The 24849-nt window shown below is 34.2% G+C and overlaps 4 protein-coding genes and 1 long non-coding RNA gene across 11 annotated transcripts; 3 read left to right on the top strand and 2 right to left on the bottom strand.

Moving 5' to 3' along the window:
• Positions 1–8438: 8438 nt before the first annotated feature.
• LOC111013715 (uncharacterized) lies at positions 8439–13707 on the top strand. 2 transcript variants are annotated; one of them, XM_088127783.1, is made up of 9 exons: positions 8439–10241; positions 10358–10448; positions 10542–10699; positions 11855–11906; positions 12017–12096; positions 12550–12643; positions 12773–13278; positions 13366–13396; positions 13430–13707. In XM_088127783.1, exons 1-9 carry the CDS (start codon positions 8643–8645, stop codon positions 13705–13707), a joined length of 2889 nt encoding a protein of 962 aa, XP_087983909.1. In that variant the 5' UTR covers positions 8439–8642. The 2 variants fall into 2 exon arrangements, with proteins under 2 accessions (XP_087983909.1, XP_087983912.1); XM_088127786.1 differs by having other exon boundaries at positions 8561–10241; positions 12773–13201; positions 13370–13707.
• Positions 11926–16694, bottom strand: LOC111013716 (very-long-chain enoyl-CoA reductase). Of its 4 annotated transcripts, none has more exons than XR_015792904.1 (6): positions 16362–16694; positions 16077–16116; positions 14823–15577; positions 14204–14392; positions 12801–13498; positions 11926–12676 (listed from the first exon to the last, which is right to left on the bottom strand). XR_015792904.1 is itself a non-coding variant. In XM_022288223.2 (4 exons), the coding sequence occupies exons 1-4, from the start codon at positions 16428–16430 to the stop codon at positions 14324–14326; spliced, it is 933 nt and encodes a 310-aa protein (XP_022143915.1). In that variant the 5' UTR covers positions 16431–16694; the 3' UTR covers positions 14070–14323. The 4 variants fall into 4 exon arrangements, 1 of the variants encoding a protein (XP_022143915.1); XR_015792902.1 differs by having other exon boundaries at positions 12801–13615; XR_015792903.1 differs by having other exon boundaries at positions 12801–13618.
• Positions 16695–19494: 2800 nt separating this feature from the next.
• LOC111013563 (uncharacterized) lies at positions 19495–20291 on the top strand. 2 transcript variants are annotated; one of them, XM_088127776.1, is made up of 2 exons: positions 19495–19724; positions 19824–20291. In XM_088127776.1, the coding sequence occupies exons 1-2, from the start codon at positions 19618–19620 to the stop codon at positions 20203–20205; spliced, it is 489 nt and encodes a 162-aa protein (XP_087983902.1). In that variant the 5' UTR covers positions 19495–19617; the 3' UTR covers positions 20206–20291. The 2 variants fall into 2 exon arrangements, with proteins under 2 accessions (XP_087983902.1, XP_022143722.1); XM_022288030.2 differs by having other exon boundaries at positions 19499–19733.
• On the bottom strand, positions 20213–21742 carry LOC111013564 (uncharacterized). The gene is made up of 2 exons (XR_002601707.2): positions 21587–21742; positions 20213–20493 (listed from the first exon to the last, which is right to left on the bottom strand). It is a non-coding gene; the product is annotated as an uncharacterized LOC111013564 (long non-coding RNA).
• LOC111013562 (uncharacterized) lies at positions 20313–24081 on the top strand. 2 transcript variants are annotated; one of them, XM_088127763.1, is made up of 7 exons: positions 20313–20471; positions 21682–21745; positions 22371–22579; positions 22839–22970; positions 23133–23225; positions 23312–23461; positions 23539–24081. In XM_088127763.1, exons 4-7 carry the CDS (start codon positions 22968–22970, stop codon positions 23875–23877), a joined length of 585 nt encoding a protein of 194 aa, XP_087983889.1. In that variant the 5' UTR covers positions 20313–20471; positions 21682–21745; positions 22371–22579; positions 22839–22967; the 3' UTR covers positions 23878–24081. The 2 variants fall into 2 exon arrangements, with proteins under 2 accessions (XP_087983889.1, XP_087983893.1); XM_088127767.1 differs by lacking the exons at positions 20313–20471; positions 21682–21745; positions 22371–22579 and having other exon boundaries at positions 22690–22970.
• Positions 24082–24849: the final 768 nt, after the last annotated feature.

Raw genomic sequence — 24849 nt, forward strand, 5'->3', positions numbered from 1 at the left:
TTTCTAAACCTGTGAAGTAAATACCTCTTAAACGAGTTTTTTTTATTTGATTTAAAACTTGTGTCAACACCCAAGCCTCTTGCCACTGTGCCAACACCCAAAGGTGTGATCAAGACGTTATTCATTCTTGTTTAAGATCGGAGGTTCATATACCTCTCATCTCTCGCCTCTCGGTGGAAAAAAAAACCTAATATTCTATCTTGCCTCATCTTATCCTCGTATCTCCATAAAACTTTTTTCTAAGTTTGAAACATAAATCACTTTACATTTTATTTACCAATTCCATGCTAAAATTGAAAGGAAAAAAAAACGCATTGCATTGTAAATAATGAGAAAATAATTTTCTAAATTAGATGAACATAATTGTTGAACATTCTTTGAATCATGGGCGCTAAAGATGTACTATTTTGACTTGGACCATATTATTCTTTCCAATGAAATTCACTTTCCAATTCCTTAGGATTCCAATCATCAATTCTCAAATTAATGAGTCTATTATATCCAAGAACTAAATTTTATTTAAATAAGAATTCAATTTATCCAATTTCATAGGATTCCAAATACAATAAATGAGAGAAAAACTATTTATATTTTCCTGGTACATTTAGGTCTTTCAATATGTTAAATAAATTACATCCTTCTTCCCTACATATGTACTAGTTTTTAATTATTTGTTTGGAATGTCTGAAAATAATAATAATAATAAGGGAATAAGGGAATAAGTCAAACCCCTAATTGATTAGTCAATAAATGGGTCAAATGATCAAGCTGCACCTTCCACTATGACGTAATATTAGGCTTCAATCTTATTTAAATTCACCTATATTTTTCAAATTTAATTTTGATCTTTATATACATTAGAATGTCTTTTTAGTACAACAACAACGTAGAGACGAAGAATTTCCGACCTCCAGAGAATAAATATGTATCTTAACTATTGAGTTATATTTCATGTTGACTAATAAAAATTAGAATTAATTTCAGACCCTGAACTTTGATCCATTGTTACTAAAATTGTCCGTATATTAGTATATATTATAGGGTGCGCATGCTTTTCGAAAATTTAAAATTAGAAAAGAGAGCCCATTATCAAATAATTACAAAATTGAAACAAGATAAAATTAAAAGGAAAGAGTTGGGGGAGGGTTGTAAATGTAATGGCTTAGGGATATCAGACTATTGATGTAGAGAATACCCCATGGACTTTATATTTATAAATGGCTCTCAGCTACTAGGCCTTCTCTAGACCTCATGTATTTTTAGTGATAAAATTATTAACAATGGGCTGATCCATTCAACATTATATTCTATACTATACACAAAGTCTTCGAAAAATAATCCCTTCAATTATTTTTCCTTTCTCTCGCTCATTTTTATAGTTTTTCTAGTTCAATAAATAACAGAGGTAGAGATCGAACCACAAATCTTTAAGATGAAAATAGACAATTTATCTACTGAATTATGCTCGAATTTGCTGAAGTATAGTTTATGTTTTATGAAAGATAGTTTGTTGTGTATATTATATAATTTTGGAGTGCAAAAATGGCGTGAGCTTGCAACTGCGGGTGTGGCGGAGCGGACTCGAGGCCGGATGGGAACACCTCTCCCACCCCAGTTTGAGTCCCACGGTGCGTTCTGGGTGAGGGTTTCTACCTAGTGTCCAAGTCGAGTCCCCTCCTGTCAATTATATTGTGGGGTGATATATATCTGCAGTTACCGCCTCGGATTATAGGGATCCAACTGGTAAAGTCACACAACATCGATTTTTTGTTCAAAAAGAAAATGGTGTGAGCTCATAAGTGCAAGGTCTACCGGAGAAGAAGGAAGAAGGAGGGAATAGAGAAAAAAAAGGATAAGGGAGAAGATTATATAAAATGTATTTTTGCCACGTCAACAGTCAAAACAACATAACATAATATAAATAAAATTAATATATTTTTACCAACTAATTTAAAATTGCCACATAATCATAGTCCAATAAATATTTAACTGCCACATAAGTATTTTGTTAGGGTCAACTAATGATCAAAGGGTTTGAAGGACCATTTAGAACCATTTATTAAACTTCAGAGACTAAAAGTGTTCATTTTGAAACTTCAAAGACTAAATAGACACTATTTCAAATCTCAGGGACTAAAAATGTATTTTTTCCTTATTATTGAGGTAAAAAACATATGAGGGTGAGGATTCAAATCTCCTTTTTTAGTACAATATGAGGGGTGAGTGATCGAACTCGTCGGAGATATATATCAATTACTGCTGAGCTATGTTCGTTTTGATTCAAATCTTCTACTTTTTTAGTTATTGACATATGGGGCTTAGAATGACTTATATTTTTGTTTATTTTTTTTTAATTATCAAGAGTATTATATGATTAAAGGGATTATATGATAAGTTTATCTAATTGGGTATGTTTGGTAATTTTTCTAAAATGAAAAAAGTTAATGTTTATTGATGAATCTTTTACGTTACTTTGTTTTAATAAATACTTTTGAAGCTATAGTCATATTTCAAGAAAAAAAAAGGACTCTCAGAATTTGCCTTTTTAGGGCTTCATCATATCACAAATATTTTTGTTTCATTTTTGTGAATTAGATGATTTACTGATAATTTATCTATTTTATTTTTGTATTTTGAAATATTAGTTACATTTCAATAATAACAAAAAATGTTCTTACCCATTAAGCATCCATATTTTCTAAATATATAAAACTAAACATTAAAAAAAAAAGTTTAATGACCAAGCTCTTAATTTATAAAATTTAGCTAAGGATTTTTAGAATGGCAACCTCATATAAATACTACAAATATAGTAATATTAATAAGCATTTCCTAATTTAGAAAAAGCCCAAAAAGATAACTTCATTATATTAATCTTCAATTATTTATTCATTAAAACGATGTATATTTGTATTTCTGATTTTTCAGCTGAAAAAAACGATGTATTTGTAACTCTCAATCCAAATATTACATTTGATTAGTATTATTTGATAAAGAAAATCCAAATATTATAACACCTTTTAAGGAAGAAATTACAAAAACAGCATAATAGAAATACTATATTACATTTATATAACCCTCCTTTCATTTTTAGAAAAGCAATAAAATACAAAATAATATCAGTTTTTTACATGCAAAATAATATTATGTCAAAAAGCCAACTAAAGGTGCTATTATATTTAAATACTATTTTGGTCCATGTTGGCTTTTGGTTCCTTATAATTTCTATATTTTCAAAATGTTCATTTTTCTTATCTTTACTTAAATTTTTTTTTTATTTTGATGTGGGTATTTTTCAAACGTCAATTTTAGTTCTTGTACTTTTAAAAAGTGATAATTTTATTAGTCATATTATTTTTATCTCATTTATTTACATTAGAATTTTCCCATGACATTTAACTCGTTAAATTTCTTGCAATGTAGTTATAAAATTTGTATTAAATAATTTTTAGCTAGTTTAAAATTTGTGTTAAAATTTTACAAATAGAGATCAAATTGTTCCCTTTTTAAAAGCACAAACACTAGAACGAACATTTGAGAGTAAAAGAACTCAAATGAACAAAAATTGAAAGTATAATTGACAAAAGGAGTGTTTTGACACCAAATTACCAAATTAAAAAAATATATGTACCAAAATATTATTTAAACCTTAAAAATGCATCATTAACTATACTGTAGTTTAAGAATTATCTCTTATGTCAGGTATTGTTGTCTATTTCTAACATATTGAACGTGAGATTATCTCAAAGGTCTTTCTTAGAGATCGGAGGTTGAAGCCTCCAACCCTACATTTGCTGTACTAAAAAATAAATATTGAAAATTAATTAGCTTCTTACCAATTAATCGTGTTCTGGCCGACCCTAAACTAAAAGAGAGAAATACAGCCATAAAGATTTTTTTCAGAGAAAATAATAAGCTTTTAATTTTTCAATATCGGTGAGAAGGAGAACAGAGTATAGTACTCACGAGTCACAAATAAAGAATGAAAGTATTTTCCTTCCCATAAATATTTTTTTTTCAGAGTTAGAAAGAAACAAGAATTATTGAAAAGGAAAATAAAACTCACTATACAGTATTCCATATGTAACATTCGCACGTGCGAAGGAGCATGTAGAGAGAGAGAGAGAAGTAGCTTGAGGTGAAGCAGGCGAAGGATCCAATGCAACCACAAACCTCTCTTCAGTTGAAAGTTGAAACCGTTTTGCATCGCTTTCTCTCTCTTCTCTCTGACAGAATCACAGCCACAGGCATTCCCCAATTTGTAAGCTACGCAGCTGAACCAACAACGCAACCACAAACCTGCGTTTCATAAATACCGTTTCCTTTCTCTATCAATCAATCCATCAAATCATCCCAATCGCAATCCCAATCCCAATCCCAATCCGATCCTCTCTCTTTGCAACGTAACTCTCCATCGCAATCTAATCATGGCCTCGCACTTCCAAGAAATCTCCCTCTCCCCATCGCCGCAGATTTCCTTGCCCTCCATTTCTCCAGAATCATTCCTCCTCAATTTGGAAGACGCCAACAACCAGATCGACTTTCTTTTCGCGCTCAACACTAATCAGCAACAAGCACGACGCGACGATTCCATCTCCGCCGACGACGACGGCTTCAGAACGCCGACCTCTTCCGATCACAAGATTCCGGTGATTAAACAATGTCCGCCGGCGCCAAGAAGGCCGAAACCGATCTCCTGCCGCTCGAGAAGATCGTCGCCGAGACTAGCATCCGGCGTTCGCAGAGGTTTCAGAGTCTATATCTCCGACGAAATCGTCGAGTCGATCTTCTCCTCAAGTTTTGCGCACCAGAAGATGAAGAAAGCTCGGAGGGACGATCATGAAGATGAGTGAAATTTTGAAAAATCATGCGAAGAGTGCAAAACGACGACGGATAGTGGACCAGCATCCAACAAAAGTCACGATAGATGTGAAGTCCCACGTAGGTTTGTTTCTACCTAGTTAAGAGAGCCCTATTGCTCCTCAAAAGAAAAAATATATTTGGATATTTTCCAATTTCCATATGGGTTCTATAGTCAATTATGTGATCCTAGATTTTCATCTTTTTTAAATAGTTTATTTATTCGTCTCAAAACCTAGTATATACATTTCTCTATCCATCCTCCATATGGGATTATTGGAGCATAGATTGATCTCGTTTGTGCATTCCTACGTACCTACTTAGTTGTCACATTATATTACAACGACTCATCAAAATTTGTCATTTCTTAGTACAACAAAGATAGGGTGAGTAACGAGAAAAGATGTCGTTGTTTTAACGGTTGAACTATGTTTATGTTGACCAATCAAATTTTGATTCAATTTGTGTACTCTTTTTTAGGTTTTATCCTTTGAGTACGTATATTTGATAGCAACCTCAATATCAATAGGACCTACCAGCAAAGTTAGTTATAATGAAGTATATTCATAGATATCCATATTTTAGATTGGAAAAGTGATCAATTTTTTAACATTAACAAGTGGGTACTATAATTCAAACGTTGCATGCTTATATAGAGTTCATAAGAAATCTAGTTGATGAGCAGCTTTACTTTGCATCGTGGGTAAGAATTCTACCCTAATTTGCTCCCTAAAACGTCTATTTATTGAGATTGGAAGTAATTTAGTATTGATCATTATTTACCAGTAGAGAATGGAAGAAAAGTTAAATTATTTTACTAAAAGAAAAGAAAGAGAATCATGAAACAGCTGATGGGTATCGTCATTGATTTAAAGAGATGATCAGTAAAGTATGTTGGTTTGGATTTTGATGACATAGATTTTAGTGCAACACACTTGAATTTTAAGTACAGCACTGTAAATTATTTTTACCCGTGAAGGCCAAGGGGGGGACTAATAAGTAATAATAATAATATATCTTTGCCTTTTATGCATGTTTTATCCCTCTCATAATTTAATCACATTACCACCAAAAAAAAAAAAAAAAGAAACGTGATTCTTTATTACATGACAGGATCTCTCTTTCTCTTTCTCTCTCTTAATGAATCAAACAGATTTTCTCCTATTTATATAAAAGAACCCCATTATAAAACAATAATCAAGTAAACAACACGTTCAATATATTTTTTTATTTAAATTAACTTGAGATGGCACAACAACAAAGGGTTGAAATGATTTTCTAAATTTTAAGTTCGAATTCTACGTTGGTCATAATGTTGCTCAACTTAGAGATCCAAAATTATAAAGAATCAATCGAACGAGATGGAATCGATTTTGAGAAAATAAAAAATAATAAATTTTTTTTGTAATTCAACCACGGCTGGATATGGTTAGTGATTTATCAACTTAAACTAGGTTTAGATTGGTCCATAAGTCCAATATTTGAGTTACCTAATAATGAACCATAAGAATCTAAAAAATTATCTTATCAAGTGGTACGTGAGTATAACTTTATAATGACTTAAGAAAAAAAAAAAACTCAATTAAAAGTAAATAAAATTAATCTGGGAAATAGTTGCCAGAGCACTTGGACCAAGTTTGTTCAATCCAAGTTTTACATTAGAAAAAGTCGCAAAATTTTATGGGCAATAAAAGAGATTGAGTTTGGTGAGATCTACCATATCTACTCCCAAAACGTGTCTTTGTCGCTTAGATACCTGACTTTTTTTTTATACATAGGAACTCTTTTATTTAATATTAATTTTTTTTAGTACAATAATTATTAAGGGATTGAACCCCATAGAAAAATACCTTTACTCATGTTGACGCGTTTAATATTGATTTGTTAATGGTATAAATCATAATTCTATAATCACTCAAAATTAATTCATGTAATGATGAGCTTGTTGGTTTGATAGAAATATTTTGGTCCAAATCATGTAGTAGTTGAGAAAAGATGTTATTTTTTTATCTTCCTCTTTTTAATTCTTAACTTAATGCATGTTATTGACGCGGTGGAATTATAAATAAAAAGACGTAATTTAATTATCCTATGGTTAAGGATTAAATAAATGAATATTGATTCTATTTGACATTGAAATTTACTAAGCTTCAGAAAAGAAAATTATCACTAGTTTCCAAACTTCTAGATTTTATAAGGAAAATGGAAAATGGAAAATTCAAACTCATTTTATCATCAAAACTACAACGAAGAAGGTTGACAAGCACAATTGAGTCATTGATTCCAACTTCATAAACTGTTTTTTCTTTATTTATTTAGTACAATAAATATGAAGATGCGAAAATTTGAACATTCTTTATTTTAAATGAGTAGATGTTTTTAAGAAGGGAAAAAACTGCAAAAAAAAAATATATATATAAGGAAAATCTTGAGTAATGGGCCAACTCATTGAGGCCCATGGTATAGGCCCTCTAAATGGCCGTTGTCCGTAGCCTACATGTGTGTACGGTAAAGTGGGTATGAGGGGGAAAAAAGGGTTAGGGCTTTTCCTTTCTTTTGTTTTTTTTTTTTTTTTTTTGGTGAAAAGAAAAAAAGATAGATTAGTAATTTTCGTAATTATTATAATATAAATAATTATCGTAAATGGACTGATTACACTTTTTTGAGTTAGTAATTATCGGAAGGATCAAAATTTCATCTTTTGGAAATGAAATAAATTGTGTACATTTACCTACAAATTAGATATAATATAACATAATGATTCAATCTATATAATGCTAAGCTTTAGGTGCATTAATGTGATGTCAATTTTTATTTTTGAAAATAAGTAATGTAATGTCATATTTATTATAAGATAGGTTGGTTGATTTGCTAAAAGAAACCAAAAAACAAAAAAGATAGATAGAAAGATAGGTTGGTTGATACATGTATTGGGTAGGAAAATATTATGTAATAAATAATAAATTAATGACAGTTACTAAAATTATTATTTTTTAAAAAGTTAAGAACTAAAATAGGATTTTTGAAGGACGGAAATACAAATATAATATTCTAGAAACCAAAAGAAGATTTAAACTAAAAGTATAAATTGTTATCTTAGGCTCCTTTTATCATGTTCTTTATTTTTAAAAATTATGTTTGGTTCTTCTAAGTTTCTTTAATGTGTTTATCAAAATTCTCAAGCACATTTGAATTTATAGACAATTCTAAAAAATAAAGTAAGTTTTTCAAAACGTTAAAAAAGTATATAATGAAATAAAGAAATATTGAGGTAAAAGTACGTTTATAAGCTTAATTTAAAAAACAGAAACAAATACTAAATATTAAATAGTGATGCTTTAGCAAATTTTTTTTTCTTCTCTAAAAAAATTAGCCAAATTGGGATACTACGAAAATTAAAAATAAAATAAAAAAAAGATAAAAACATGGGAGAGCACTAAGCACCAGACGTGCAGGGATGTAATAAATACCGTTGACCGTTTCCATTTCCTCCAAATAAAATTGTAACGGTAAACGAACCCTTGATTTCCTCTCTTCCACTTTTCTTCCCCTTTCTCTCTTGAGAGCAAAATAAAATTAAAGAAAAAAACAGCCAAAAATAAATTAAAGCTGAAAAAATATTTTTTTTTTCTTTTGTAAAAATATAAAATAAAAAGTCAAATACGAGTTGGAGAATTTCCTTTCTTCCTTCTTAGTTCTTTCTTCTACCTTTTTTTTCCTTATTCTTCTTCTTCTTCTTCTTCTTCTCCCCTTGGAGTTTTGCCTTTCCACAGCCTGCAAAAATGGAGCGCAAGAAGACGATGACGATGAACTGGGACGGACTCCGGGACGACGACGACGACGACCGGTTTTTCGAGTCCATCGAGAGAATGTCATGCGCCGTGCCGTCGGATTTGGCTTCCTCTTCCGACGAGGACGATTTCGAGGACAGTCGAATGTCCTTCGCATCCGTCTCCACCAAACACGACGAGTTCAGAGCCTTCGCAATGGCCGGCCAGATGACGCCGGAATATGACATTTGGATGGCCGCACCGGGATCGATTAAGGAGCGTCGAAAGCGATTGCTCGAAGGAATGGGCCTGAACAGCGGTAAACAGTTACAGAAGCTCAAGAGCAGGGAATTCCAGCGGGAAGTTTCAAGGAAAATCGCGATCACTCAAATTTCACAGCCGGAACCCGTCGGCTCTCCCGAAGTAGATCCGAAGCAAGATCCATCATCGCAAACGCCATTGCCGATCGTGCTCGTCCGCTCCCGATCCGACGGAGATATCGACACGTTCTCGATTTCCAGAGGACGCAAAGACGATCTAATCGGGAATATCTCGAAGCAGCGCCTCACGAGAACATACTCGATGATATTAGCGTCAAGTGCTCGGATGTGTAATTATCCTGATTCGGTGAGAGTTCCGAACGAATGCGGCGAAACCATTAGGCAAGGACCGACGTTATCGACCGTGTTCTCGAACAACAGGTTAGGCGCATTTTTTCTAATCAAGAATCTGGATACAGGAAAGGAGTTCATCGTGAATGGATACGACGAAGACGGAATGTGGAATAAGCTCAGCGATATCCAAACAGGAAAGCAGCTTACAATGGAGGAATTCGAGAAATGCGTCGGATATTCACCGGTGGTGAAGGAATTGATGCGAAGAGAGAACGTGAGAAACGGATTCGGGAGCAAGATCAACATGAACTCGTATCTCTCGAAGAGCTTGAGAATGAGCAAGAGAAGAGGAGCGGCTCTATTGAAGAACATCAAGGGCTCAATGACAGGTCTAATGGGAGATCAAAAGGAGAGGGAAATGTCTGCAATGTCGCTGGAATCGAAACCTAGCAAGAACGCATCGTCGTCCTGTCCTCCTTCTCCTTGCCCTGCTGCTCCTTCTACTCCTTCCTCGTCTTCCACGCCGTCGTCGTCAGAGTGGGTAAAAGTGCGGCAGAGCGGCAGATCGTACAAGGAACTTTCGGCGCTGCATTTCTGTCAGGAAATTCAGGCGCATGAGGGCTCAATCTGGACGATGAAGTTCAGTTCCGACGCGCGATTGCTGGCGAGTGCGGGTGAGGATCGGGTGATTCACATATGGGAAGTGCAGGAATGCGAAGTTATGTCGATGAAACCCAACGAAGAAGGAAGCCTGACGCCGATTCACCCTTCGTTTTGTCCATCCCCGGATAGATCACCTGGGATTGGGGATGTTTCTGCTCTGCCATCTGAGAAGAGGAAGAAGGGGAAGGGCCTCTCCGGGAGCAGAAAGGGGAATGTGATTCCTGATTATGTTCATGCCCCTGAAACTGTCTTCTCTCTATCGGAAAAGCCAATCTGCTCTCTGAATGGCCATCTCGATGATGTTCTTGATCTCTCTTGGTCCTCTGATTCTCAGGTCAGCTTTTCCTTACTTTCTCCACAACAGAACAACACAATTAGCTTTTGTTGTAGGCCCCAATATGCATATATATATTTGATAACTAAAATGGGTTGATGTTGCTGCCACTTTAGCTGCTGCTTTCATCTTCAATGGACAAAACTGTTAGGCTTTGGGACATGGAAAGCAAGAGCTGTTTGAAGATGTTTGCCCACAACGATTATGGTAAAAAAAAACGACTTTAACTGTATAACTTGTCTGAGATTGAGAGGAAATTTATGACTATTTTTCTTATGGGGTTTGTTTTTTTCTTTACAGTGACTTGTATACAGTTCAACCCGGTAGACGACAACTATTTCATCAGTGGATCACTTGATGCAAAGGTGAGGATATGGAACATCCCTGATCGATATGTGGTGGATTGGACTGATCTTCATGAAATGGTCACCGCCGCTTGCTATACTCCCGATGGCCAGGTTACCATCCTCCTCAATTCTCATTCTCCAATTGCATTAATATATATATATATATATATATATGTAGTCTTGGGTTTTGTTTTGTCTTTTTCTTACAAAATGTTGGTCTTATAGCCACTATACTATCCATAATCAATTTTTTGTTGTGTTAGTACTTGGTAGATTCATTCATTTATATTTTGATGTGTTTATTTCTAATAGTAATATTTGGATTCTAATTCTAGGACCCAGCAAAAGATAAATTGTCTTGTTTTCAAATTCTAAGTCGGCCGTGTAAAAAATATTAAAAAAGTTTAAATTTTATTTTAGTCTTCGTAACTCGATTTATTATTTTAAAACGTTTATTTTGGTCTACGTACTTTTAATTTGTATCCATTTTAGTTCATATTCCATAGCAACGTCTATTTTAGTCCCTATACTTTTTTTTTTTTGAAATGTAGTCATAAATGTATATCAAAGAGTTTCTATTGTGTATAAAAATGATGTTAAAATTTACAAATAGCAACTAAATTGGTCACTTTTTTAAAATGCTACGACAAAAATGAACATCTTTAGATTTTCAAAAAATTAAGAGAAATTGCAGTGGGTATATCACATACATATTTTTTTACATTTTAAAATATGTAAAAAATATACTCATATCGGTAGTATATTAGACGTATATCACATACATATTATACAGACACTTATATTAATTGTTTATCGAATGTATATATCACAAACATATTTCAAATATATCAAATATTCATATCAGTAATACATCAGATGTATATCATACGCATATATCAGTAGTGACTACATAGTATATCATTTGGGTCAAGTTGCCATTTTAAAATTGAATCTCCGTTTTTTTTTTTTTAAGTGCTACATTTGAAAAAACTAAATGTGGTTGCTATTATGCTAATTTTACTAATTTTTTTTTGTCATATCTGCAATTGTCCCTTTTATTAAATGTTGATTTGCATAATTATTATTGTTCTTGATATCGATGGAGATAATTGTAACAATGATTGGAATACATTATATATAACCTTTTTTTCTCGGTCATTATTGTAGACAGTTTTTTTTTTTTTTTATGTAATACTAATATTTGTCCTGAATAATTTATAGATGTGTAAAGAGATAATGTACATCGATGCTTTGTATTTTTTGCAGGGTGCCATAATAGGTTCACATAAAGGGAGTTGCCGAATGTACAGCATAGAGGGTATGAATATATACACATCTCTATATTAAACTCCAATCGAGTTACTATAATAATAACAATAATAATTAATGTTGTTCTAGTTAAACTTACCAATATTATTTGGAGTATAGATTACAAATTAGAACAGAAGTACCAGGTTGATGTGCAAAGCAAAAAGAAGAATCATGCAAAAAAGATCACTGGCTTCCAAGTAATCATGTGTTCTTCTCTTCTAGCCTCCATTGTTAATTTTTCTATACGTGAATTAAGTTAAAAAGTACAACGGTCTGGTATTGGGAGCTCATTTCTTTAGATTATTTCTTTAGATTTAACTCAAAAAACTTCGTGAGTACAATACCATATATTATATATAATATAGAGTAAAAAGGTTATTTGTTTGGGGAGTTTGTAATCAGTATTTTTTATTTGATGACTAAAAAATACTGATTCAAATAATTAGTGAATATCAGTGACGATCATGACTTTTTTTTAATGATCACTGAAATTTAATCCTGAACAATTAACTTTTTTACTACCTATTATATATAAAATGGTAGTGTATTTAAAGAGTCTTTTAGGAGTAAATCTAAAGAAATTGGCTCTCGATACCAGATAAGTCCTGTGTACTTTTTTTATATGCTGTAATAACTTGGTACCTGAACAGTTTGTTCCAGGGAGCCCTACTGAAGTGCTAGTTACTTCTGCTGATTCTCGAATTCGGATCTTGGAAGGCACCGAAGTAACTCAGAGGTTTAGAGGTAATCAGGAAGAGACTATATATATATGTCCACCTGAAAGTAGAATCAAAAGCAAGATTTTTAAAGTTATCGTTCTAATTTGCCTCTATATGAAAGGTTAGAATATATATAACCTGTAAAAATTTACAGGTTTCCGAAACACAAGCAGCCAACTTACAGCTTCGTTCAGTCAAGATGGGAAATATGTGATATGTGCAAGTGAAGATTCTCAAGTATTTGTATGGAAGAGAGAGGAGCCACGACATCCAAGTTCTGGGAAAAAAGGTTTGATAGCAACCAGAGGTCATGAACACTTCCCTTGCAAAGATGTTTCTGTAGCAATCGCATGGCCTGGCATGATAAGCGGCGAACCGCCATTGGCGCAAATGAACTCCAAAAGACATTCGAAGCGCGCCCCGTCATCGCAGCCACCTTCAGCCTGCTCCTCACCTACTCGAGAAGAAAACAGCTCAACTGCAAACTGTAAGAAACAGTTGCCACCTCTACCAAAGAAAAACAACAACAAAGATGCTGGGGAGAACAACAGCAACAACAATAACAACAGCAACAACAACAATAGTAACAACAACAACAGTAACAACAACAACAGTAACAACAACAATACCTCAACTCCTCCAGACGAAGAGCCGCAGCAAGCTCAAATTACCCGCTTAGATTCCAAAGGTACTGGGCCGCAGCAAGCTCAAATTACCCGCTTGGATTCTAAAAGTACTGGTCAGCAGCAAGCTCAAGTTACCCGCTTAGATTCTAAAAGTACTGGTGAGTCACCCAGCTTATCACCTTCAGCCTCAGCCTCACCTTCAGCCTCACCTTCAGCTTCTATCAAGTATGTTGATTCGCCTTCTATTTCTTCTGCTGCAATCAACAACCCATCATCTTCAGCCTGGTCTTCCTCTTGGAACTGGTTTGATGTTGGGAACAGCCATGGTCACCATGCTGTGCCTGCTACGGCATGGGGCTTGGTAATTGTGACTGCTGGGTTGGGAGGTGAAATAAGGGCCTATCAAAACTTTGGACTGCCACGTAGGATTGGGCGACAGACTAATTTCTGGGCAACTACATAGGGGATCGGGATCGACCCACTCGACAAATTCATGATGATTTCCTAATTAGGATTGGGAATTTGGCTTCTAGTTTATTACCATATAGAACTCTTTTCTAGTGAATTGAGTGCTAGGATAGAGTTCTCTCTAAGGTATAGTGCTAAAAACGCAAGCTGCCGGGAGGTTGTTTCAAAGGCTAAAGCTGGCTGCTGTTTTTGTAGATTATTATATACATCAAATATGAACTTCAGAATAAACTTGAGTTTTTGTACCCTAACTACTAAGGATTTTTGGTATTCAACATTATCTCTACATTATGTTATTGTATATATAATACCAGAATGGTGATAACGATGGATGAATTCAGGTCAGGCAATTCAGACTTGAAAAATAAAGATTACTCAGATATAATATGAAGATTACATCCTAAAAAATAAATAAACCAAGCCTTGTAAATTGTCTCTGAGAATTTCTTCTATATAAGGTCTTGTAATAAAACGATTAAGAAACAACATACTTAAATAGCGCGACAGCAGTGATTTTCTGGAAGTTCGTGGGCTTCATCAATGTTGGCTTGCCAAGTTGCAACTGCAGATTTAGGATTATTTTCTCCCCCAAGTGAAGGCTTTTGTTGTTTTCAGAAAAATGGCGGTAGAATCACCCATCTTCTTGGATACCTCGGCCTCCCTTCCTTCCCATCGAAAAGCTGCAGAGAAGACGGCATTCAGAATATATAGAAAGTAATAAAACCACAAAACTGTAGATGCAGCCAGATAGATCCCGTTTAAATTTAATTTTAAACATTCAAATGAGGAAATAATACTAGATAGATTAGACGGCACAGTTCATAACAAGAAACCAAAGAAATATGTTCCTGATGGAACAGTATTGTTGGCAAAAGATCGATTATACAGCACAGATCACCCTACACAGGATCTGCTACTTCAAAATTACAATTGGGTTGACTCAGACTTCATTAGTTAAAGACCAAGTGCACTAAATTAAACATAAAATTTATAGGTTCCAGCATATATATTGGAATTTTAGGCACAGTAAAAGTAAAAGCCTTTTGAGATTTCAGTGGGGGCAGTGCATTTTATATGAACGAACACAAGAGACAAACAGCTAATCATTACCTTTTCCAAACGGCGGTGTTTTGCAATCGCCCATTTGCTCATTATGTAGATAGCCGCCATTACAAAAATATAACCTGCAACAGTTCGTGTCGCGATGTTGAACCCAAGCCACTGATAAATCTCAGTTGTGTAGTTGGCACAAGTTACAATATTGAAAAGGAACCCACGTGGAATTTTGTAGCCTCCCTTTCCACTAGGGTCTCTAAGATTCTTTAATATGAGATGGCAGTACAAGTTAGAGATTTGACAAACTAATCCAAATCCAAAACCAATCTTCATTTGGAGGTCATCAACTGGGGTGTAAAGTGGGTGGTTTACATAGTAGGCTATGAGAGCTCCAAAACTCCAATAGTAAGCGCAGTTGCGCAAGACATTTGACAAGGGTGAAGTTGCATGACTAAACCTATGAACAAAGAAGGTCTCCAAGATCCGCTTAGAGTAATGGAGGCACCAGTAGAACATGGCATAAGTCTGGACAGGGTAGATATGACGTTCCTCCTTATAGCCAAAGAATTTATAGACTGGAAAGTAGTAAATTGTGGGATAGATAAGGAGTGGCCCCAAATACTCCAACAAGAAGAGCGTTCGATAAGAAACCTGAGGACCAAGGTCCTTAAATGTGATGGTGAGTTTATCCAAGTTTCCATCGCAGTAATCTTGGAGTTTCTTGCTTGGAATAAGAACAACAGGCCTCTCTTTCGACCCTGGTTTGGTAGGCAGGGTAAGGCGCTGTCTAGCAGGATAGTATTTTCTGCCTGTTGAACATGAGAATATAAGAGGCCAATAAGAGATACTTCAGTTTTGGAGACATAAATCTTAGTTTCTTGAGCTAGAAAAATAAGTAAAGAGATATCCAAGGAAAATTAAAGGTATATATATAGTGTGCTCTGTAAAGAAACTACTGAAAGCTATTAAAAACACAAGGAATTGCCAGCAAGTATCGTATCAATTCATTATTTAGTAATCCAGAAAGACAATAGAAAGCTACAGCAATATATGCTCACAAGTCGGAACTAAACTCCTTTTTATCTCATCCGAGGCGTAATCGAGAACTTTGAGACCTTGCTGCACTATAAATTCTGTGATCGTTCCTAATGAGATGGATTTTCACTATGATAGAGTAAAATCAGGTGATTTAAATCTCAGCTGTTAACGGAGTAGTTTTGCGAAAATCAGTATTGCAGCAAAAAGATGCTAAACGTAACACGCCTAATTATGCAGAAACTGATGCAAAATAGTGGAGTCAGGACTTACGTCGCTGATGAATAGCCTCCTGCAAGTCGCTCACCGTAGCCTAAAAATCGCCAAGCGCAAGAAAATCACTGAATTAGAAATCTAAAAATTAAAAGAAGAAGAAGAAGAAGGCGAGATTCTGATTTTCGACTCTCCATCGCACAAAGATACATCAGAAAAAAACAAAAAAATCTTGCGCAATTCACTACAGTAACATACAAAATCCCGCGACTAAAAGTAGAACCGATCGTAAAAACGAGCATAAACAATAATGTAGCCAAGAACAATCGAAAACGAGAAGCTCACCGAATCATCGATCTGAAGGCCGCCGCTGATGATTTCTCTACCGCTCCTGGAAACAATGGAGACCTTCATGGTTGGATTACAAGTGTTGAAGAAGCTGTAGAGTGGTTATAGTATGAGCAGAGAGCGGATTCGGAGTTGCAGAGAGAAATTAAATGAAGGTGAGAGTAGAGAGATTAATGGCGTCAATAGGTGGACCACCTCCCAGTTCGTTTGTGAATTTGTTTGTTCACGTTCAATCTGCCGCCGAAGTCGGTCGGAGGGAAACGGTTGGCGGTTTGGCGGACCCCACCCGGAGCACAAAATGAACCATAAATTAAATTACATTCAACACAAATTTGTGCTATGTCCCCTCTACGCTCTAATTCTGTAGGCATCTGAATTATTGCTACATTTTAAAAGGACTTTTTGGCTCGCCAATTTTGGAAGTCTGACTTGGAATGCTTATGGTATATTAAATAGCGGGGATTTGTAATGGGTAGCATATAAGTTTTCTATATTTAACAAAATAGCATGCATTTTTGATATTTTCAGATATAACATTTTTTTGAAAATCATGATTCTAAAATTTTCAATATTCCCAAATTACCATTTTCAGTTATCGCTTCGTTATTATATATCAAACATATATCACATATATATTAGGAATATATCTGACAACATTAGTATATCAGAAGTAAATTAATAGTATATCAGAAGTCAATCAGTTCTATATCAGTTGTATAATAGTAAATCACTATTTTACCTGCTTTAACCATTTGTCTTGTATTTTTTTTTTTATCAATTAGAAATCAGTAAGTATTGGCATGCATGAGAAAACTTGATACTTACTAAAAATTAGAAAGAAAACTTGAAAGGAACGTGAATGTGAACGTCAATGGTAATTTTCGAAGTTATTGTGAATGAGAAATCAATTAGAAATTATAGGTAAATAGAAACTTAGGGTTTTTCTGTATATGAATAATATATCAGTGATATATCAAGTATACATCGTACATATATCAATAGTACAATTAAGTTTTATTTAAAGTTTTAAATATCAAAACAAAATCAGCAACAATGTCATTCAAAAGGTTTAAACATCATTATTGGGTATCAACATTAACAGCAAATCAGCAGCAAAGTCCTTCAACCAAAAACTTAAAAGTTTAAACATCAAAACGAACCAGTAGCATAAACCAAAGTAGACTAACAATGTCATTCTTAAAATTCTATAAATGAAATAGCATAAGTTCCAACAGTTTAGACAAATGTCATTCTTGTATAATCTTTTGGTAAAAGCTTTGGACATCAATCTTCGTTCTTGGTGATTGTCGTGTCTTCGGAGATAATATCTTTGAAGCTTTCCATTTTTCCATAGACAACACTTTTAGCGTTGTTTGTGTTGTCTTTTGGGACGAACGACATTAACATTTTCGACGATGCATTTTTATTTCATTTTTCGTGTTTGTACCATTGCTTTTATCTGAAAAAAAATTTATTTCATATATTAGTAGTATATCAGAAAACATATATTAAAGGTAATATGATCAAAATAATTGGTAGATATGATAGTTATATCATGAGTAAATCAATTTCATATCATATGTATATCAAACCTATATCTCACATATATATCAAGAGTATATCTATCAATCATAGTTATATCAGAAGTAAATCAATAGTATATCAGAAGTCCATCAGTTCTATATCATCTATAGTAGTAGATATCACATAGTTATATAAGAAGTAAATCAATTTCATATCATAGGTATATCAAACATATATCACATATATATCAGCAGTATATCTGTCAATCATAGTTATATCATAAGTAAATCAATAGTATATCAGAAGTCAATCAGTTCTATATCACCTATAGTAGTATACATCATAGTTATATCAAAAGTAAATCAACTTCATATCAGATGTATATGAAACATATATCACATATATATTATGAGTATATCTGTCAATCATAGTTATATCACAAGTAAATCAATAGTATATCAGAAGTCAATCAATTCTATGTCACCTATAGTAGTAGATATCATAGTTATATGAGAAGTAAATCAATTTCATACCATATGTATACCAGACATATATCACATATATATCAGAAGTATATTTGTCATTCATTAGTATATCAGAAGTCAATCAGAAGTAATTTATTGTTGGTTCGGGCCTGCAGGGTATACTTGTAATTTACAACGTTGACCTCCGTTTTTTTGTGAAAAAAATGTTATATTTGAAAAACTCAAACCTTGTTGCTATTTTGCTTATTTTCCTAACTTTTTTTGCCATATCTCAAGTTGCCCCAATCTCCACCCTACATGTTATATTCAATAAATAAAAAAAGTTAATCCTGATGAAATTAGCAGGTAAATATAACGAAAACATTAACATGAAAAGGTGAAACATCAACCTTTGGAATGATACTAGATATCCTGTCCAACTGAACTATGTTAGACTTACTAACAATTTCGTAATTTTAGGAGAGTAAATGCTCTCATTGAAAGTTTGAGAGTGCAATGGTAGACAATAACTAGGTGATTTTTGCGACGACCTAATTATTTATCAGTTTAAATCATATTTTGATCTATATGAAGTTTCAATTTAACCCCTATATTTTTAATCATTATCATTTTTTGATCGATGTTTAAATTCAGCATATAATGTTGTTTCATACTTATATATCAATAATCTTATCTTTGCCCATGCAGGAATTTGATCGTATTTCTAAAAAATAGACCAATTTTAATATTTAAAGTATATATTTAAACAATATGTTATTCGGCAAACACCCATTTCTTGATTACTATGAATTTTTTAACAAGTAAGAGTGAGGAATGCAAAAGAAAAAAAAAATGACCTTTTATGTATTTTAGAATAATAAAGAGGTGTCAAATTTCTAATTGCGATCGCAAGTTTTTTGTTCCGATCATTTCCTAGCAAGAAGATATAGGTGTTTTTTTTTTTGAAACAGAAGATATAGGTGTTATTATAGTTAAAAAATGTTAAAATGTAAGAGGCTAATTCAAAATTTTCTAAATAATACATATTAAACCGAAACAACACCAAAAATTAGCTAAAAAGGAATAAACCTTGATTATTATTAAACTGATTAACTTTTAAATGGTCGTTTGTTTTTAATTTTTTATGAATAATATTGATTACCCACAGCCGCAACATCGGTTCCGATGGCTTCCAGCATAAGCAATTGGTTTGTGCTTTGAAAACAGAAGGAACAGCGAGAGGCAATCTTTGGCGGGAAAGAGAAATGGAGGGAGGAGGCGGAGATGGAGATTTTAGTCCACGCGCCACCGTAGAAGACATACAGAGACGGCTGCTCCGACCTTCCTCGCTTCACTCTCCTCTGCCGACGCCGTCAATCTCGTTATTCTACTTCCTCTAATAATTTCACTCAGTAATGTTTTGAATCTTCTCGAGGCCTGAATTTTTATGAGTTCTGTTGTTTGATTCTAGGTTTTCTCGTGGCAAGGATCCTCAAAGCCGAAATTCGTTGCAATTAGAAGCGAAAGAAGGAGAAACCGTGAGCAAGAAGAAGAAGAAACTCGAAGATTACTTGGATCCGGTTCTTCTCTCTGCCTTTACTTCGAAGATCGGTCGTGCAAAGAAGGTTCCTAAGATGACGCCGAAGAAAGAGGTTGAGGATTTCTTATGGCCTGTCGACGAATTGAGGATGCTGATGGAGGACTCAGAGGTTGGAAAGGAGAAAATTGATACTGTTTATCTTAATACTGACTCCGATAATCTAGTAGAAAACGATGAAGACGGATCGGATATTAAATTCTCTACTCCGTTCCAAAAGTTTGAGCAGACTGCTTTGATACTTTTCGAATTATGAACTGAAATTGAAATTGTAACTAACAAAATGTTCACATGTAATGAATTACATAGAAAATAAAGAGTTCAGAGCCCTAGTTCAGTTTATTTGCATTTGGTACTCAATACCAATGGCCTCTCCATTTTTTTTATTCATCGTGGAAGATGAAGACGTCGACTCTGTCGTTCGCTGCTGAGAGCTGACCTCATCATCCCAATCTTGAAGGCCCTGGCGATTTAATGCGCAAAATTTGCAATTCAACATCTGGAAATGGAGTTCTCCATCAGGTACTTTTCTCAAGTACCAAATCTACATCAATAACATTTTAGACGCTCTTTTGATGAACTGATAAACATTTTATTACGAGTATGAATGCATGATCCATTAAGAAAATGAGGAATACTCTGTTGCGATCATGGAATTTGGCTGTGATAAGATAACATTTAGCGTCCTCTTTGCATAAATATTCGGTAAAATAGTTACGCCTTGTCCTATAATCATTTCGCAAAGTAATTTTTTAGTAGTCAGAAAGTTATTATTTGAACTTTGAGAATTCTGCATTGGCAGGTGAATTAGAGATATTATCACAAGAGGAAGGTAATTCTTGTTTCAGTGAAATGTTTTGGTGAGGGAGATTTTTCCCCCTTGTGATTCAAAACCTTTGATCAGTTATCTTCAAATTATTAAAATAGAAAAAAAAAAAAGGTTCATAACTCTAAGACTTTGGTTGGGTGCACTTATCATGAAAAATTTTAGATTTTCAAGAGCATAGTTGCTTTCATATGGGTGGTGAATATTTCTGATTGGTAACATTAGCGCCTCTCTCTCTCTGTGTTAAAATAAAATACCGCACTAACTATATTTAAAAGTTTTTTGAGGTATCTCCATAAATATCTTAAATAATTATCTCTTGATTTATCCTGAAGATTGTAGATAAGTATCTAAAGAAAGGACTCTAGAAATATTTTAGCTTTTTTTTAGGCTCCAATTGATTCTAGAGAATTTATTTGGATAAATATATATCCAGAAGTATCTGGAATACTTTACAGAGGGGTAGAAAAATCTATTTACTTTGGACTCCAAGAATCCTAATCCTACACATATCCCCACATATCATGCCAGTAAAGAAAGTGAGAATGTTGTGAGAGAGCTCGGGTTTGGTGTACATCTTTGGTTTTTTGAATAAAAGTTTCTTTCTTCGAGATTATTTCTTTCTTTTTTTCATTTGTGCTAATTTTTTCTCCAGTTGAAGCTTGAGAGTAATAATTAAGAGATGTTAGAGCTGTACTTAAAATTCATTCAAAATATTTAATGAAACTAAGTTAGCCATGTCTAGAATTTTAAAACTCCAGTACATGACAAACATCGAAACACATGAGATCAAATGACTCCACATACTGACCTTTTTCAGTGAATAAAATCCTTCCATGTGAATATAGAACTTGAACTGGCTACCACGATATGCAACGTTGAAAGATGTGAGTTCTTCATTCTCAGGTCTTCAAGGGGAAAAGAAAAATTCTGATGTCATTCCCGTATTGGTTACTTTGTTATGGATTTGGTGAGTTAGTTTTTTAATAAATGAAATGACTACGTCAGATGTCAAGTTTCTATTTGTCCTCATCTGATAGAATCTTTCATAAGGCCATTTAGAGTAGTACAAAATCAAGTGGCAGCATCAGTTGATTTTATAAATGCTTGATATAACTTTTCTTATGCCCTTAGAGACTTGAATAGCTTGAATTGCTACAGCTTACTTATGTATATTCATTGCATTTGACATTATATATCTCGATATTTTTTCTGGAACTGAGTCCTCATAAGTTGCTCTAAACAAGATCTAAAAACCAAAACATGACAACTTAAGAAACCAGAGGCGAAATAACAACCTTGTCAAGTAGTTGTTCTTTGGAATCTGACCATATATGCATTATTGATTTTATATGCTAGTTTCCCATACTACTGCAGGGCTTAAACTGAAACAAAAAAGTGAAAGATAAAGGGTAAGAAGAACCATTCATAAAAGACAGGGAAAAGAAAAAGCAAAAAATTATTCTCTTGATTTTCTCAATCACTGGTAGTGTATGAGGTGTTAATATGGGGTCCTTATCATTGGTATCTGATATCTTATGATATATACTATTCCTTTGATTCTCTGTGCCTCTGCCCATTTCTGCTGCTTGCAGGCTGCATGAGCTCTATGCCTTCCCATTGCTGATGGTCGTACGCTGTCTCTGCTATTGGAGAATCATTGGGATACGAGATTTGCATTTGACTCTCCATCTTTCTTAATACTCTGCCCAAGTACTGTATATAACTTCCTTTGTTGTCGGCGCTCTGAGTTGCATTTACATGGACGCATGGAGGCATGGAATAGACTTCTCAAAAGAAAAAGGTCACCTCTATTTCATTGGTTGTTATGTTTATAAATATCAAGAAATTGATTAGCTTATGGATAAAAATACCATTCCCATTTCTTTATTTTGGTGGATTCCAACAACTTTTGTTTTTTTCTATCTGCTTCTTTTCTCTCTGCATCGAATCCGCATTTAAATTTGATTTTTATCACTTAATCTTCTCCATTTCTCAATTCTGATTCCTTTGGGTAAATTGATATCTCACTGTGAAATTCCCGTTCAAAATATAAAAAACAGGGAATAGACGTTTCCCTGGTCTTTCTGCCGAGTTTGTGGGCCTCTGATGTCACTGCAGTACGAAATTAATCTCATCGAGGCCTTTTCTATCGTCTCTTTTGCCCACCAAGCAGAAAATTCTCGGAAGAAATGGCAAGTCCTCTCTCTCTCTCTCTCTCTCTCTCTCTCTCTCTCTCTCTCTCTCTCTCTCTCTCTCTCTCCCATTAGCCTCTTTGAAGGAACCCCTAAAAGTGGTTATAAATTATCTGCTCTCTCTAATGATTTGAGTTCAATGTATTTCATTCTTAACTGCAGCTACCTCCTCATTTGACGTCTCCTAGTATACCAAATCAGCCGCCACAGTCTCAGCCACTGCCAAGGAGGTCGAGCCAAGTGATGGCTCAACAGGTCTCTCTCTTTCTCTCTGATCTCTCTTCTCCAACCTTCTGAATAACGAGTTGAATTCTTGAGTTTCAATTGATTTGTGAGGGTAGGACGATGGATGGCCATTGGGATTAAGACTACTAAATGCCAGAGTTGGACTGCTGGGAGATCGCGACTTCTCCGCCGGATCAATCTCCTTCAACACTTTGCCTACTGGATCACTGAGCTCCTTCACGGACTCTTCAGATCTTGATTCTGAGGTATGCACGTACAGAACTGTATCAATAAGCAGAATCTCTCAACTTTCCCTGTTTGTCTAATTTATGATCGATTGCAGTCAACTGGGTCATTCTTCCATGACAAAAGCATCACCCTTGGAAGTCTGATGGACGATTCTAGTTCTAGCATCGTGGAGCTCTCGAGAAGATCGCCAAGGGGAATCACAGAAGGCAGCCTAGGAGGAGAGGGAGACAGAAAGAATATTTGCTTGAAATCCAAGGCATGGCTGTTTTCGCTGTGCTGCAAGCTAAGCACTGACGCTGTGAGCGCCACCAGAACTCGCTCGCTGGCTCACTTTCTTGAAGCAGAGAGGCGGAAAAGCGCTGCTGCAGCCAATTGCCGGAGGAACCAGCTGAGAATCAGCGCAATGCCAAATAATTTGGTCACCAGTAGTTGAACAAACACTGTATTCAGCTGCAAAATGGTTGGTTTGAAAAGAAACCAAGGAGAGTGATTAAATGATGGCAATGGGAATGGGGTCCTTGGTGTTGTTTTCATGCTTGTTTTGCTACTGCCTTTGATGCTTTCGGGATCTTCATCCTCTGTTTCAACTGTTGCTGCTCTTTATTTAAGCATATTCAGGTAGAGAATATTACTTAAACTCTCAAAAATGGATTGAAATTAAACGTTATGATACTTCAAGGACCAAAATAGAACAAAACTCAAACACCGCAATAAGATTTAAACATCTATGTTTTTGTGTTCTTGGATACAAAAAAGGTTTCATGATCATGATCTACATTTGTGGCCTTTATGATTGTGATTCCTTTGAGGTGGCTTCTTAGGTAGTGTAAAACCATTCTTTATACATTTATCATATTATCACTTTTTCAACCAGAAGTAAACATAGTGTTTAACCAAATTCTAAAATATTAAAATTGAGAGTTTAAAAGTTAAAAAGACAAAATAATTTAAATATAAGGCCGGTTTATTAACAATTTCATATTTAGCTTTCTGTTTTTAAAATTATGTTTGCTTTTTCATTATTTTTTTTGATATATTTCTCCAACCTTCTTCAAAACACGTAACCAAATTTTAAAAACAAAAATAAATTTTCGGAAATTATTATTCCTTTTTTTTTTCAAAATTTGGCTGAAGTAATGGTTGTAAGCTTGATTTTTAAAAACAAAAAATAAAAAATAAAAAATAAAAAGGTATCAAATCGGGCGTAAGTTATTTTAGGGATTAAAATGAAAATGAAAATGTTAAAAATACGGTGTAGGCATAAAAATGGAAAATAGATAAACTTCTTGACCGGAACCATATTTTAATCTATTTTCAGGATAGTTTTGCATTGTAGAACCTAAATTAAAATCAACGTAAACGAATCAGCTGATTAATGCCTTTCTATCTGATTTAAAAATGATGA

Source organism: Momordica charantia (genome assembly GCF_013281855.1).
Source record: "Momordica charantia cultivar OHB3-1 chromosome 1 unlocalized genomic scaffold, Mcharantia_2.0 BLBB01000001.1, whole genome shotgun sequence".
In the NCBI taxonomy this organism is placed as follows: domain Eukaryota; kingdom Viridiplantae; phylum Streptophyta; class Magnoliopsida; order Cucurbitales; family Cucurbitaceae; genus Momordica; species Momordica charantia.

What these genes read in the sequence shown, in the direction of transcription:
- LOC111013715 (XM_088127783.1), top strand. Translation starts at nt 8,643, where the DNA reads ATGGAGCGCAAGAAGACGATGACGATGAACTGGGACGGACTCCGGGAC. An exon ending in AAAAGATCACTGGCTTCCAA is followed by an intron (nt 12,097 to 12,549) that starts GTAATCATGTGT and finishes GTACCTGAACAG; the next exon opens with TTTGTTCCAGGGAGCCCTAC. An exon ending in CAGACGAAGAGCCGCAGCAA is followed by an intron (nt 13,279 to 13,365) that starts GCTCAAATTACC and finishes ACTGGTCAGCAG; the next exon opens with CAAGCTCAAGTTACCCGCTT.
- LOC111013716 (XM_022288223.2), bottom strand. Translation starts at nt 16,430, where the DNA reads ATGAAGGTCTCCATTGTTTCCAGGAGCGGTAGAGAAATCATCAGCGGC. An exon ending in GCCTTCAGATCGATGATTCG is followed by an intron (nt 16,117 to 16,361) that starts GTGAGCTTCTCG and finishes GGCGATTTTTAG; the next exon opens with GCTACGGTGAGCGACTTGCA. An exon ending in GGAGGCTATTCATCAGCGAC is followed by an intron (nt 15,578 to 16,076) that starts GTAAGTCCTGAC and finishes CATGTTCAACAG; the next exon opens with GCAGAAAATACTATCCTGCT.
- LOC111013563 (XM_022288030.2), top strand. Translation starts at nt 19,618, where the DNA reads ATGGAGGGAGGAGGCGGAGATGGAGATTTTAGTCCACGCGCCACCGTA. An exon ending in CTGCCGACGCCGTCAATCTC is followed by an intron (nt 19,734 to 19,823) that starts GTTATTCTACTT and finishes GTTTGATTCTAG; the next exon opens with GTTTTCTCGTGGCAAGGATC.
- LOC111013562 (XM_088127763.1), top strand. An exon ending in GCCAAGTGATGGCTCAACAG is followed by an intron (nt 23,226 to 23,311) that starts GTCTCTCTCTTT and finishes TTGTGAGGGTAG; the next exon opens with GACGATGGATGGCCATTGGG. An exon ending in CTTCAGATCTTGATTCTGAG is followed by an intron (nt 23,462 to 23,538) that starts GTATGCACGTAC and finishes GATCGATTGCAG; the next exon opens with TCAACTGGGTCATTCTTCCA.